The 13,960-nt window shown below is 48.3% G+C and overlaps 1 protein-coding gene across 1 annotated transcript in view; it reads right to left on the reverse strand.

Moving 5' to 3' along the window:
• WWC2 (WW and C2 domain containing 2) overlaps window positions 1-10,925 on the reverse strand; it is a 213,537-nt gene extending 202,612 nt beyond the window's left edge. Inside the window, exon 1 of the mRNA XM_073643338.1 lies at window positions 10,386-10,925. Within this exon, the coding sequence (XP_073499439.1) occupies window positions 10,386-10,513 (128 nt within the window). The 5' untranslated portion in view covers window positions 10,514-10,925. The remainder of the gene's footprint in view (window positions 1-10,385) is intronic.
• Window positions 10,926-13,960: the final 3,035 nt, after the last annotated feature.

The following is a 13,960-nucleotide window of genomic DNA, read 5'->3' on the forward strand; positions in this document are numbered from 1 at the left end:
CTAGGTACACATGACTTGGCCAAAATATGTGTTAAGTATCTTCGTTTTTTCCCATTTTCTATAGCAGTAATGCAATTCAAATTTCATATATTTCATGGTTACATGCTATAGCACTACAGAGTGAAACTTTGTTAGTTACATCCAGCCTGAATAACTCCCCAGTCACTCCATACTCTGCTACAGCACACATCTTGACTGGTCACTTCACCAGTCTTCTCAAATTCCACTCTGCTACATCCAATTCATGGTTATTAACATCACACTGCAGGTACACTTCCAATCAAGACCTGTGGTGCTAGGACTTAACCCTGTCCTTCGCACGTATGCTACAAAAAAATATAATATCCATCTATATCATGAAAGATATATATATTGTGAGGCAGTGACCGGGAGCGTATACAAGGGACGTTATATATCCCCCAGAATGTGTACAGAGACCTATTAAATTCATAGGAGTGCATTGCAGTCACAAACTCACCTGCGGCTGCAATGCAGGAATGAAGGCGAGCAATGACCTGGTCAGGCTATCTGGCTAAGGCAGATTAGTAAAACCCGGCAGGGCCTATATTTCTGGAGGAGGCTACAGGAAGGCAGTGAGGCAGCCTCCTCCCTCCAACCCGGGTTTTCCAGTGGCTCTTGCCACAGGTCCTTTAAAAACCCTGCACTAAGTATTAGTGTTGTTCTATGTTGGAACCTGCTAGGAGCATAGCAGGAAAGCTCAGCAGGATTGAGTGTGGCTGAACCCACACCTGGGAAGGCTCTGCACCTGTCAGGCTCTGAGCAGCCCGGCACGGCCATTGCCCACGGCAACCGTTGTTTAAGGACTCGTGTTAACCCGGCTGCGAACTGGAGGACTTTTCTGTTACCCGTGAGTTTCTGAATAAAGCTGTTTATGTTGGACTTGCCTGGGTCACTGCCTCAGTTACTGCACGGTGTGAACACCACCGCCTTACAGCTTGTGGAGAATGCAGGCAGTGTGACTGAGGCATACCCCCACTGGCAGCTGCATGACCACAATCCGGCCTGCCACCTTTCAGTTCCACCCCGTGGACAAAATGGACTGTTAAAGCAGCTGGTACTCACCCAGCAGCAGCAGCTGCAGTCTCAGCGGCAACAGCGGGAGCAGCAGCGTAATCAGCAGCAACAGCTACTGTACCAGCAGCAGCAAAAAAACAGACGAACTCTTGCTGCAACAGATTGCATCCCTGCGGGAGACATCGACGGCATCAGCCCCGGAACGTCGAGAGGCCCGGGACAAGGTTCGCTTAGCGTTGAGGAAGATGAGACCGGAGGACGACGTGGAAGCCTTCCTGACCATTTATGAGCGCACAGCGGAGCGGAAAAACCTACCGGCCGGCCAGTGGGCAGAAGTGGTGGTGCCGTTCCTGATCGGCGATGGCCAAAAGGCCTACTTCGACCTCAGTCGGGAGGACGCCCAGGACTACCAGAGGCTCAAAGGTGAGTTCCTTGCCCGACTGGGGGTCAATACATACGCGAGGGCTCAGTGTGTATTTTCATGGGCCTATGTGGAGACCCGACCCGCCCGGTCTCAGGCTTATGACCTCCGGCAGCTGGTAAAGAGGTGGCTCCAGCCTGAGACTTTGTCTCCAGCCCAGATGGTGGAGAGGGTGGTGGTTGACCGGCTGGTGAGGACTCTGCCAGCCGCTATCCAACATTGGGTGGGGCAAGGGGACCCCGGCAGACTCGACTAGGTGGTCAGCCTGATCGAGCGCTTCTCGGCCACTCAGGACTTTATCTGGGACTCCGCCCCCTCGCGGCTGTCATGCCGATCCCTGCCAACCCAGGAACCGAGAAAGGGGGTCGCGTCCTTCTGCTGAGGACAGTCAGCACCGTGCCCGTGCTGATGGGGTACCCCGGAGTGAGAGTGGCAGGAGACCGGTTCCCTCCCAAACGGTCATAAGACCTAACAGTATCTCCACCACTAGGTGCTGGCGGTGTCAGGTGCCGGGACATGTGGTTGCTAACTGCCCCATGACTACGGAACCCATGGACTGCGGGGATAACCGCCGGGTCTCAATGTATGCCCAGACCGTCTGCACGGCGAGCGCTGAACCCCGAGACAGTGAACTCCGACTGTGCCAGGTACTGGTTAATGGGTACTCCACGGAGGCCCTCCTAGATTCGGGGAGCCTAGTGACTTTGGTACATGGGTCGCTGGTGGCAGGAGACAACCCCAGTGGACGGACAGTCGGGGTTGTGTGTATCCATGGGGACCTCCGAGAGTACCCAACCGCGGAGGTAGTTTTGTCCACACCATGTGGAGACATAAAACATGTGGTGGTAAAAACTCTTCCCTATGGGACTGTGTTGGGAAGAGACTTGCCCCTGTTCTTGACTCTGTGGAAAAACAAAATCCACTCTCCCCCGGTAAAATGTATTACAGGAACTGTACCCGACGAACCCGAGTCAGGGGTACCTGCCGTGTGGGTGTCCAACCTAGGGACAGAGTGTGACCCCCGATAGGTTTCCCCTAGAGGTGCTGGCAGGAGAGGTCAAGGAGACCCCATCGATCCCCGAGCTGGAGGTGTCCCGGGGCACGTTTGGGACAGCTCAGCTACAGGATCCCACTCTGACTCGGGCGCGGGAAAGGGTGTTAGAGGTAAATGGCGTAGCTCAACAGCCCGGTGCAGATACTGTATTTCCATGCATGGTAGTCAACGGTGAGTTGCTCTATAAGGAAGACAAAATCGGGGACGAGGTCGTGGAACAGTTAGTGGTACCTCAGTCGTACCGTCGGGCAGTTCTGGAGTTGGCACACACACACCTGCTGGGTGGACACTAAGGGGTTAAAAAGACGCAAGAGCGTATCTTGCAGCGGTTCTTTTGGCCGGGGATTTACGCGGAGGTCCAAAAGTACTGCGAATCCTGCCCCGAATGTCAGTTGACCACACCCACCGCAAGTTTCCGTAGCCCATTGGTACCCCTGCCAGTGATAGAGGTACCTTTTGAACGGATTACAATGGACTTGGTAGGGACCATTGTAAAATCCGCTCGTGGCCACCAACATATACTAGTGGTCGTCAACTATGCCACCCGGTACCCGGAGGCTATACCGCTATGTCACACCTCGACGAAACTGATTGCAAGAGAGCTGTTTGCCATGTTCTGTTGCCTTGGACTACCTAGGGAGATCAAGGGACCCCTTTTATGTCCAAGGTGACAAGGGAACTGAGCAAACTGGTAAAAATTAAACAATTGCGCACCTCGGTGTACCACCCTCAAACCGACGGGCTAGTAGAGCGGTTCAATAAAACCCTCAAATCCATGTTAAAAAAGGTGGTTTCTAAGGACGGAAGGGATTGGGACATGTTACTACCCTATTTGATGTTCGCTGTCCGTGAGGTACCCCAGGCTTCCACAGGGTTCTCTCCCTTTGAGTTATTGTACTGCAGACACCCTAGGGGTCTGTTGGACGTAGCCAAAGAGACGTGGGAACAAGAGCCGACTCCACATAGGAGTATAATTGAACATGTGGCTAGTATCCAGGACCGGATTGAGGCGGTCATGCCCATCGTGAAGGAACATCTGTTAGATGCCCAGGCAGCGCAGAGGCGCACATATAATAAAAGAGCCACGGTCAGGTCTTTTAACAAGGGCGATCGGGTGTTAGTACTGGTACCCACAGCAGAGAGTAAGCTCATGGCCAAGTGGCAAGGGCCATATGAGGTTCGAGAAAAGGTGGGGGAGGTGAATTACCGGGTGTATCAGCCCGGAAGGAGGAAACCTGAGCAGCTTTACCATGTAAACCTGCTAAAACCTTGGAAAGATCGAGAGTGTTTAGTTACAGATGTCACTCCGGGCATATCGCCAGAGAGTTCTCTACCTTCAGCCAGGGATGCATCAGGGGGAGAGGTCAGGATAAGTGATGCTCTCACAAAACAGCAGCGACAGGAGGCTCGCTCGCTGGTGCAGCAGAATACCGACGTGTTCTCAGAGGTACCGGGTAGGACTACAGTTCTCCAACATGACATTGCCACCGAACCTGGGGTACGGGTGCGAATGAGACCGTACCGGGTACCCGAAGCCCGGAGGCATGCCATCATGGCTGAGGTAAAACAAATGCTCCAGTTAGGCGTCATCGAGGAATCACTGAGTGAGTGGGCTAGCCCCATCATACTGATTCCGAAAACAGACGGATCGTTGCGCTTCTGTAACGATTTCCAGAAATTAAATGAAGTATCGAAATTTGACTTATATCCAATGCCCAGGGTGAATGAGCTCATTGAGAGACTGGGGCAGGCCCAGTACTTTACCACGCTCGATCTCACCAAGGGTTACTAGCAGGTACCTCTCACGAAATCGGCGAAGGAAAAGACCGCCTTCATAACTCCAGAGGGTCTGTATCACTATGTGGTCTTACCTTTTGGGTTACATGGGGCCCGGGCTACATTCCAGAGGTTGATGGACATAGTGCTCAAGCCTCATCAGAAGTACGCCTCAGCGTATCTAGATGATATCATCTTTAGCACCGACTGGCATACGCACCTATCCCAGGTACAAGCGGTGCTGGATTCTCTCAGAGCCGCGGGGTTAATGGCAAGCCTAAAAAAATGTGCGATAGGGTTAGAGGAAGCCCGGTATTTGGGGTATGTGATTGGCCGAGGAGTTATCAAGCCCCAAATCAATAAAGTTGAGGCCATAAAAAACTGGCCTAAACCGTCAAGTACAAAGCAGGTGAGGGCGTTCCTTGGCATCCTTGGGTATTACCGCAGGTTTAAACCTAATTTTGTTGGGAGAATGGCGGCCCTGACCGATCTCTTGAAAGGAAAGAAATCGGTAGTGGTTCGGTGGAACCCTCAGGCAGAAGAAGCCTTTCAGTCCACGAAGTTGGTCCTGTGTGGACAGCTGGTCCTCATCAGCCCCAACTTCAAGGAAACCTTCATTGTACAGACAGATGCCTCAGAGGTAGGCCTAGGGGCGGTATTGTCACAGAGTGAATGGTGAAGAGCACCCGGTCACCTACTTGAGTAGAAAACTTGTCCCGGCAGAGAAAAACTATAGCGTGGTAAAGAAGGAATGTTTGGCTATTAAGTGGGCCTTGGAATCGCTACATTATTATTTATTCGGTCGTCAGTTAAGCTTGGTGATAGACCACTCACCCTTGGTATGGATGAGAAATGCCAAGGAGAGGAATGCGCGAGTCACCAGGTGGTTCCTATCACTGCAAAATTTCAGTTCTTCTGTAGAACATCGCCCTGGGAAGTTGCAGGCAAACGCGGATGCGGGCATCCTGTATGGTGACAAATGTTCAACCCCACAAGTTTGAACAGGGGGGGGGGGGGATATGTGAGGCAGTGATCGGGATCGTATACGAGGGACGTTATATATCCCCCAGAATGTGTACAGAGACCTATTAAATCCATTGGAGTGCATTGCAGTCACAAACTCACCTGCGGCTGCAATGCAGGAATGAAGGCGAGCAATGACCTGGTCAGGCTATCTGGCTAAGGCAGATTAGTAAAACCCGGCAGGGCCTATATTTCTGGAGGAGACTACAGGAAGGCAGTGGGGTGGCCTCCTCCCTCCAACCCGGGTTTTCCAGTGGCTCTTGCCACAGGTCCTTTAAAAACCCTGCACTAAGGATTAGTGTTGTTCTATGTTGGAACCTGCTAGGAGCATAGCAGGAAAGCTCAGCAGGATTGAGTGTGGCTGAACCCACGCCTGGGAAGGCTCTGCACCAGTCAGGCTCTGAGCGGCCCGGTGTGGCCGTTGCCCACGGCAACCGTTGTTTAAGGACTGGTGTTAACCGGGCTGCGAACTGGAGGACTTTTCTGTTACCCGTGAGTTGCTGAATAAAGCTGTTGGACTTGCCTGGGTCACTGCCTCAGTTACTGCACGGTGTGAACACCGCCGCCTTACAATATCTATATATACACATACATACAGTCATGGCCGAAAGTGTTGGCACCCTTGAAATTATTCTTGAAAATGAAGTATTTTTCTCAGAAAATTATTGCAATTACACGTTTATTTCCTTTGTGTACTCAGACTCCACAGCCCTGCATAATATCACACTAAACCCCAAAAATGGGCCGGACTAGATTGTTGGCACCTTTCCAAAATAGTGGATAAACAACTTTGTTTCAAGAATGTGATGCTTGTTCAAACTCACATGTGGAAAACAGGTGTGGGCAATATGAAAATCACTCCTGAAACCAGATAAAAAGGGGAGAAGTTGACTCGATATTTGCATTGTGTGTCTGTGCGCCACACTAAGAATGGAGAACAGTAAGAGGAAAAGAGAACTATCTGAGGACTTGAGAACCAAAATTGTTGAACAATGTCAACAATCTCAAGGTTACAAGTCCATATCCAGAGATCTTGATGTTCCTTTGTCCACGGTGCGCAACATAATCAAGAAGTTTACAACCCATGGCACTCTAGCCAATCTCCCTGGACGTAGGTGGCAGAGAAAAATTCATGAAAAGTTGCAACGCAGGATAGTCCAGATGGTGGATAAGCAGCCCCTATCAAGTTCCAAAGAAATTCAAGCTGTCCAGCAGGATCAGGGTGCATCAGCGTCAGCACAAACTATCCGTCGACATTTGAATGAAGTGAAACACTATGCCAGGAGACCCACGAGGACCCCACTGCTGACACAGACATAAAAAAAGCTAGACTGCAGTTTGCCAAAATGTATGTGAGTAAGCCAAAACCCTTCTGGGAAAGCATCTTGTGGACAGATCGGAAAAAGATAAAGCTTTTTAGTAAAGTATATCATTCTGTTTACTAAAAACGTAATGAGGCCTACAAAGACAAGAACACAGTACCTACAGTCAAATATGGTGTAGGTTCAAAGATGCTTTGGCGTTGTTTTGCTGTCTCTGGCACTGGGTGGCTTGACTGTGTGCGCAAGCCATAATGAAATCTGAAGATTACCAAAGGATTTTGGGATACAATGTAACGTCTAGTGTCAAACCTGGATTTGCATCCTAGGTCATGTGTCATCCAGCAGTACAATGACCCCAAACATACTTCAAGAAGCACCCAGAAATGGATGGAAACAAAGCGCTGGAGTTCTGAAGAGGCCAGCAATGAGTCCGGATCTAAATCCCATTGAACACCTGTGGAGAGATCTTAAAATTGCTGTTGGAAGAAGGCACCCTGCAAATATGAGATCAGGAGCAGTTTGCAGAAAGAGTGGTCCCAAATTCCAGTTGAGAGGTGTAAGAAGCTTGTTGATGGTTATAGGTGTCGATTGATTGCAGTTATTTATTCCAAAGGGTGTGCAACCAAACATTAAGTTGAGGGTGCCAATAACTTTATTCAACCCATTTTTGGGGCTGTGTGTGATATTATGTCTAATTTGTCGTTTTTCGTGTTGTTCCAATACACACAAAGGAAATAAACATGTGTATAACAAAACAAATAATTTTCTGGGAGAAATACTTCATTTTCTGGAACAATTTCAAGAGTGCCATGAGAGATTTTATAATATATATATATATATATATATATATATATACACACATATACATACACATACACACACGGTGGTCCAAAAGTAGGTGGACAGAACTCAGTTGCCCTTAGCAACCAATCAGATTCCACTTTTCTTTCCTCACAGACTCTTTGGAAAATGAAAGGTGGAATCTGATTGGTTGCTAAGGGCAACCGAGCCCGTTTCACAGATCTAGTTTTCACAGATAGATCTCCCCCAAATCTGTTTTCTTTTCAGATAATTCAGATAACACATAATGGCAAATAATTTAAATACAGATCAAAGAAAATGGATTTTAACTGAGTATTGGAAATCTCAAAATGCTGAAACTGTTAGAGCAAAATTGGGTTGAAACATTTGGTACTCAAGCCCCAAAGAGACAAACCATTTACCGCATTCGTGACAAATTCAATGCCACTGGCTCAATCCTTAATGCTCCAAAAACTGACTGACCCAAAACAGTCTGTACAGAAGATAATAAATAACTTGTTGCTGAAACATTTGTTCAGAGTCCAAAACAGTCCACCAGAAGAGCCTCTTTGGAATTGGGAATTTCACGAGCTTCTATCATGCAGATCCTGAAATCTATTGGGTGGAAAGCTTATCGTCCACATCTAATTCATGGTTTATTGGAGGATGATCCATACAGGCGGCTGCAATTTAGTGTTTTGATAAATCTCCCCCTTCATAACCTTATTACACTTTCTGTCCACCTACTTTTGGACCACCCTGTATAAATATAAAAAGACTTATGATTGGTTATGGAAACGCTAAAGGCCATTAAAGTCCCAGCTTTTTCTACATTAGCTGAGCCGACCCCATACATTATACACATATTCAATGTACAAATAGAACTTATAAAGAGAGCCAGTTGTCAACCCAGAGACAGTGCCCTTACTGCCCACTGCAACCCATTCAAGGTAGCTCAGATGCATGTTGCCCAATGTGCCACGTACAGGCAAATCTCTTCTACCAGCCAAGAAAGTCTCATTTCTGCCATAGTATGTAAGGGAAACAATATCATTGGTTGTAACTACAGTAGGCTCTTTCCACATGTGTCCCCACCCCTCAATACAAAAATTGGGGTTAAGAAAATCTAAATCCAATAGGTTTTATTACTAACATAATTTTGATAAAAAAATGATAAAAGTATGTAAGGCCTCATTCAGACGTCACTTTTTTGCATACAAATGCTATCTGTGTTTTACATGGGGTCCGTGGTTTTCAGCAGACCGAGTAGTTGGTGCAAAATCGCAGAGACCCATCTAATTCGGAACTGAATGTCAGACAGAATTGGCAATTCAAGGCTATGCGTGTATGAAAAACTGGGCAGCACCTGGATGACATCTGAGTGCGGTCTGATTTTCACAAACTGTTGCATATGAAAAGAATGTACTTTTTTTCTTTTACAAGGTCAGTTTTTCCTCTTCTGTCATAAAAAACAACGTGTGAATGAGGCCTAAGACAGGGTACATCCAGAGATCAGTTCCTGACATATCAGACATTCTCCAGAATGCCCATCGGTTGGCACAGTGTTACCCTGCAATGATCGCTACAGAATTCCCTACGAATTATTAAACCAGAACACATTTCTTTGCAAAAAAAAAAAGTCTATGACCACCTGTAGTAAATAGCCCGTCACATTACTCCTGTCATGAGAAGTTGTATGCCAGCGGCTCGAGAGTATCGAGGAATCTGGTGACATGGCTATGTGCGGTGACAAAGGCACATTACTGACATTTATAGCACAACGCTGGGGGCCGGTATGTGACTACTATGACATGCCCCAGGGGCCAGCAGCACCACCACTACTATCCCGTGCTGGCTCACCATGCTTCACTGGGCACAACACTTTGCCGGCCTGGCACTATAACACGTCCCCATCACAGGGAGGCCTGGCACCATAACACGTCCCCAACACAGAGAGGCCTGGCACCATAACACGTCCCTATCACAGGGAGGCCTGGCACCATAACACGTCCCTATCACAGGGAGGCCTGGCACCATAACACGTCCCTATCGCAGGGAGGCCTGGCACCATAACACGTCCCTATCGCAGGGAGGCCTGGCACCATAACACGTCCCTATCGCAGAGAGGCCTGGCACCATAACACGTCCCTATCGCAGGGAGGCCTGGCACCATAACACGTCCCTATCGCAGGGAGGCCTGGCACCATAACACGTCCCTATCGCAGGGAGGCCTGGCACCATAACACGTCCCTATCGCAGGGAGGCCTGGCACCATAACACGTCCCTATCGCAGGGAGGCCTGGCACCATAACACGTCCCTATCGCAGGGAGGCCTGGCACCATAACACGTCCCTATCGCAGGGAGGCCTGGCACCATAACACGTCCCTATCGCAGGGAGGCCTGGCACCATAACACGTCCCTATCACAGGGAGGCCTGGCACCATAACACGTCCCTATCACAGAGATTCCACCTTTGAGGCCTTTTCACTAGCCACAGTGGGCGCTCATGTGACACATTGCTGGCACTTGTGGGCACACGCCCCAGATAATTTTATTAACCAGTTGGAGGGCAGCACAGCAGTTTGGGCAGTGTGGGAAAGCTGCGCCCCCTCTTCCCGCCCCAGTAGTCAGCCTCTAGGTTGTCTCACCACATTTTTCCCTCACAGAGCCCAGCATTCCTGAGCCGGCTCCACCTACCCTCATTACCCAAAGTGACTGCTCCATGTGCCTCCCCCTGCCGACCACCACCCCCTGGCCTGCCGCCTCCCCCTGCCCTGCCTGTCTTTCTTCCCAAACTCCCTCCCCCTCCAGGCTCAGATACACATAACCGTATAACAGCTGCTACATTGTAACCTCTCTACCCCATGTAATGTCTGCTGTAGTGGTGCCCAGCACCCAGGAGCGGCGTACGGGGCTGCAATCCCCGGCCAGCAGGGGCCACATGTCACCTACCTGTCCCTGGGGTCGATCCAGCTGGTCTGCCTGCTGGTGTGGTCGATGTAAAACACCTTCCCGTCGTAGTCTCTCGCTTCTTCCCAGCCATCCGGTAGAGGCAGCTGTCCATTCCCCTTCCTAGGCATGATCAGCCCCTGCGAACTCCTCCATAAGTACAAGAAGGGGCTGGAGAGGGGCAGCCGGGGCTTACACTGCACACAGCGAGGAAGCCCCTAGTGCAGCAGGGCTGCGAGCCCCCCAGCAGGCAGAAAACCCCCCGCTCCACTAGCCAGCATGTCTGGGGGGCTGCACTGGCAGCTCCCGGCCCGGAGATCGCACAAGCAGCAAGGAGCCGTCTGGATTAGGATCCGGGGAAGCCAATAACCTCGGCCTGTTCCCAGCCACAGGCTCATTAGCATGAGATTAGCATCCGTCTCATCTGCATGCACATTCCACACTCCTGCATTCCTCAGCGCTAACCCCTTGTGCGCCGGCTTGCTGCAGCCGCGGCGGCCGCTACTGGGACTTGTACTCAGCAGGGCAGGGCTGCCGGCAGCCGGGAGGGAGCACATTCTGCAGGACGGGGAAACTTCATCCCAGGCTGCCAAGTTCCTGCCCTGACAGTCACAGTGGGCCTACACCTCTCACTGATTCCTAATGTCATAAATACCTGGAAATCATGTTTACAAATATCCGCACTATTGTTTATAATAAAGGGTCAACGTGGTCCACCCAGATCACCACCGCTAACTATGGAACTATTAACCCCCTTTAAGGCCATTTTCTTTTTTCCCCCCATCTCGTTCTTTCCTCCCTTATTTCCAAGACCTTTTCTATTTTTCCGTCTTCACCACTGTATGAGAACTTGGGTTTTTTATTTTGCTGGACATGTTGCAGTTTTTAATAAAACCCCTTTTTATACCTTATAATGAATTGAAAAATCAGGAAAAAATTCCAAGGGGGGGTGAAATGGTGATGCCACTTCCCTCCCCCCAAAATAATTCTGCCTTGTTTTGGGGCATTCATTCTGCAGTGAAAATGGCCTTCAGTTTTGTACGATTACGGTAGAACCAAACGTTTTAATTTCTTTATCATTTTGTTAAATTAAAAAAGTCAAAAGTTTGTAAAAAAAAAAAATGTTTTTAGTTGCCATTTTCTGGGACCCATAACTTTTTTGTATTTTTATGTCACTGGTCCTGTTTCAGGACTTGTGGTTTTTTGAGCGGCGAGTAGTTTTTATTGGAAACATTTTAGAGATCTCTTTCTTTTGCATTTTTTGGGGGACAATGAGATGACGGAAAAATGACCATTCAATTTTTATTTATTTACATAGTTTACTATTTGGGTAGATTAATTTTAGGTTTTCATAGTAGGCAGGGATGTGGAAATAAATACACTTTATTATTATTAATTATTATTTCTTTATTTTTTAATTGGAAAGTGAGATGAATATTTATTTTTAAAAACATTTTTAATAATTTTTCACTTTACTTTTTTAGTTTCTTTCAACTCCTGTCCTTAAATCCCATCAACCGATCATGTGTTCAGGATTTACTTAGTATTGCACAGATGCTGGAATTATCACCAGTGTAATTCTGTGAAAATCCTGAAAACAAGAATTCTTAGTGGGACCTGAGGACAGGAGATGAGGAACACTGCTTTAAGGGACTTGACCCTACTAAATACTGCATCTCCATATGAGGATCAAGATGGCAGCAATGGGGCTTTGCCTTTAGGTGCCATTACACCACGAGATCTCAGTGATTGACAGCGTCACCTGAATACTTACAAAGCAGCAACTGGTGATGGCTCTGGTTGCTATTGTTAGAGGCAGGTGCCGATTGTGTAACAGAGCTGGCAGCAGCCCTGTGTGGCTCGTGCTTCGCTACTGAGCCTGCTCAATACACATGCGTCCTGACACTAACATATATGCATGTAAGGGGTTAATGGCTATGACATATTGCTAGTGTCTTGAAAGCTTGCAATTTGTCACCACCTTGTCAGTTTAACATTAAAGGGGTTGTCCACTACTAGGACAACCCTTTTTTGATGAAAAGGTTTGGCCCGATAAAATAAAAAAGCTTATACTCACCTCGTGGTGTCAGCACTCGCGGTCCCGGGGCTGCCGTGCTGTTGTTGTGATACGAGAGCCCAGCGCCCAATTAGCACCAGTGTCACTGTCTCCGCCTTCGTACGGATTGAACATGAAGAGGCAGTCCGGGCTGCAGCTGCTCTCTGACTTCCTCTTCATGCTCAATTTGACGGGATGCCGGGATAGTGACGCCAGCGCTGATTGGGCCCAGGGTCACGTGTCATAACAACAGCACCGCAGCCCCAGGATCGTGAGTGCTGACACCTTGGGAACAGCGCCAGCACAGGAGGTGAGTATAAGCTTTATGATTTTATCGGGGCCTAGCGAGGGGCATGCACAGGGATTGTCCAAGTAGTGGACAACTTCTTTAAGGCTATGTTCACACATAGCTTTTTTGCAGCTTTTTTACTGTAGCCAAAACTTGATCTCAACAGTAAAAAAAAGTTTCAGCCATAACGCAGAATTTGCTGCTTTTCTTGCTGCTTTTTTTCAGGATCCTTTGCTTCCACCTTCCAAGCATAAGCAATACAAGGTGTTAGGCCACCAATGCAAGACACATGTGAAACCATAAGGGTATGTGTCCACAATCAGGAGCCGCTGCAGGTTTGAAGCTGTGGGTTTATGCAGAGTCAAACCCACAGTGTCCAGATGGTACAGCATAGTGGGTGGATTTCTAGAATTCCCATGTCCACTGTGCACCTGTGGATCACCTGCGGAAACTGACATGAGGTGTGTCTTTCCAGACCGCAGCATGTCAATTTGTCTTGTGGGTCCGTTTGTGGAAATTCCCCATAGACTATATCAATGAGGAAAGTCCGCATGTGAAAAAAAAATGCGGCCGCTCATTTGCATGAGGGCGGAAGCCGCATGGCTGTTCAGCAGTGCCGGGGCTGCAGCAGCTCCTTATCGTGGGCACATACCGTAAAGCATTTAAATACACCTTCCCACCTGCTTGTTTTCCCACAATTAATTAACTAGCAGGTGGAAAGGTGTATAGAAATGATTGGCCCCGCCATGATGCACAGAGCACCTGTACTTGGTTTTAGCAGTCATTCTGTGCTGACAGAGTCCCTTTAAGGATCTCTCCAACTTTTTAAAACACTTTATTAAACAGGTGTAAATGTTAGAAAACTAACAAACAAAAAATACTCTTGTCTCCAGTGATGTAGCTTCCCTCCCACTCTTTGCTTACAAGTGCCTAGCCTGTGCCCATCACAGCCAATCAGTGGTCACAAGCCAAACATTACTGGTAGCACTGCTTAAAGGGTCTCTGTCAGAAGGATCAACCCTCCTAAGCTGTCTATATGTGAATGTAGGTCATAGGAAGCTGAATAAAATGATACCTTGATATCTGTGATCTGATGTCTTATTCCAGAGAAAGACACTTTTTTTTATATGTAAAGATATATATAGTATATCTTGACTTCAGCAAAGCATTTGACAAAGTATCTCACACCATCCTTATTGAAAAAATGACCAAGTATGCAATGGACCAGGCAAC

The sequence above is a fragment of the Phyllobates terribilis genome, unplaced genomic scaffold, assembly GCF_046119375.1.
Source record: "Phyllobates terribilis strain yellow unplaced genomic scaffold, ASM4611937v1 Scaffold_1__5_contigs__length_1240528914, whole genome shotgun sequence".
Lineage (NCBI taxonomy): Eukaryota > Metazoa > Chordata > Amphibia > Anura > Dendrobatidae > Phyllobates > Phyllobates terribilis.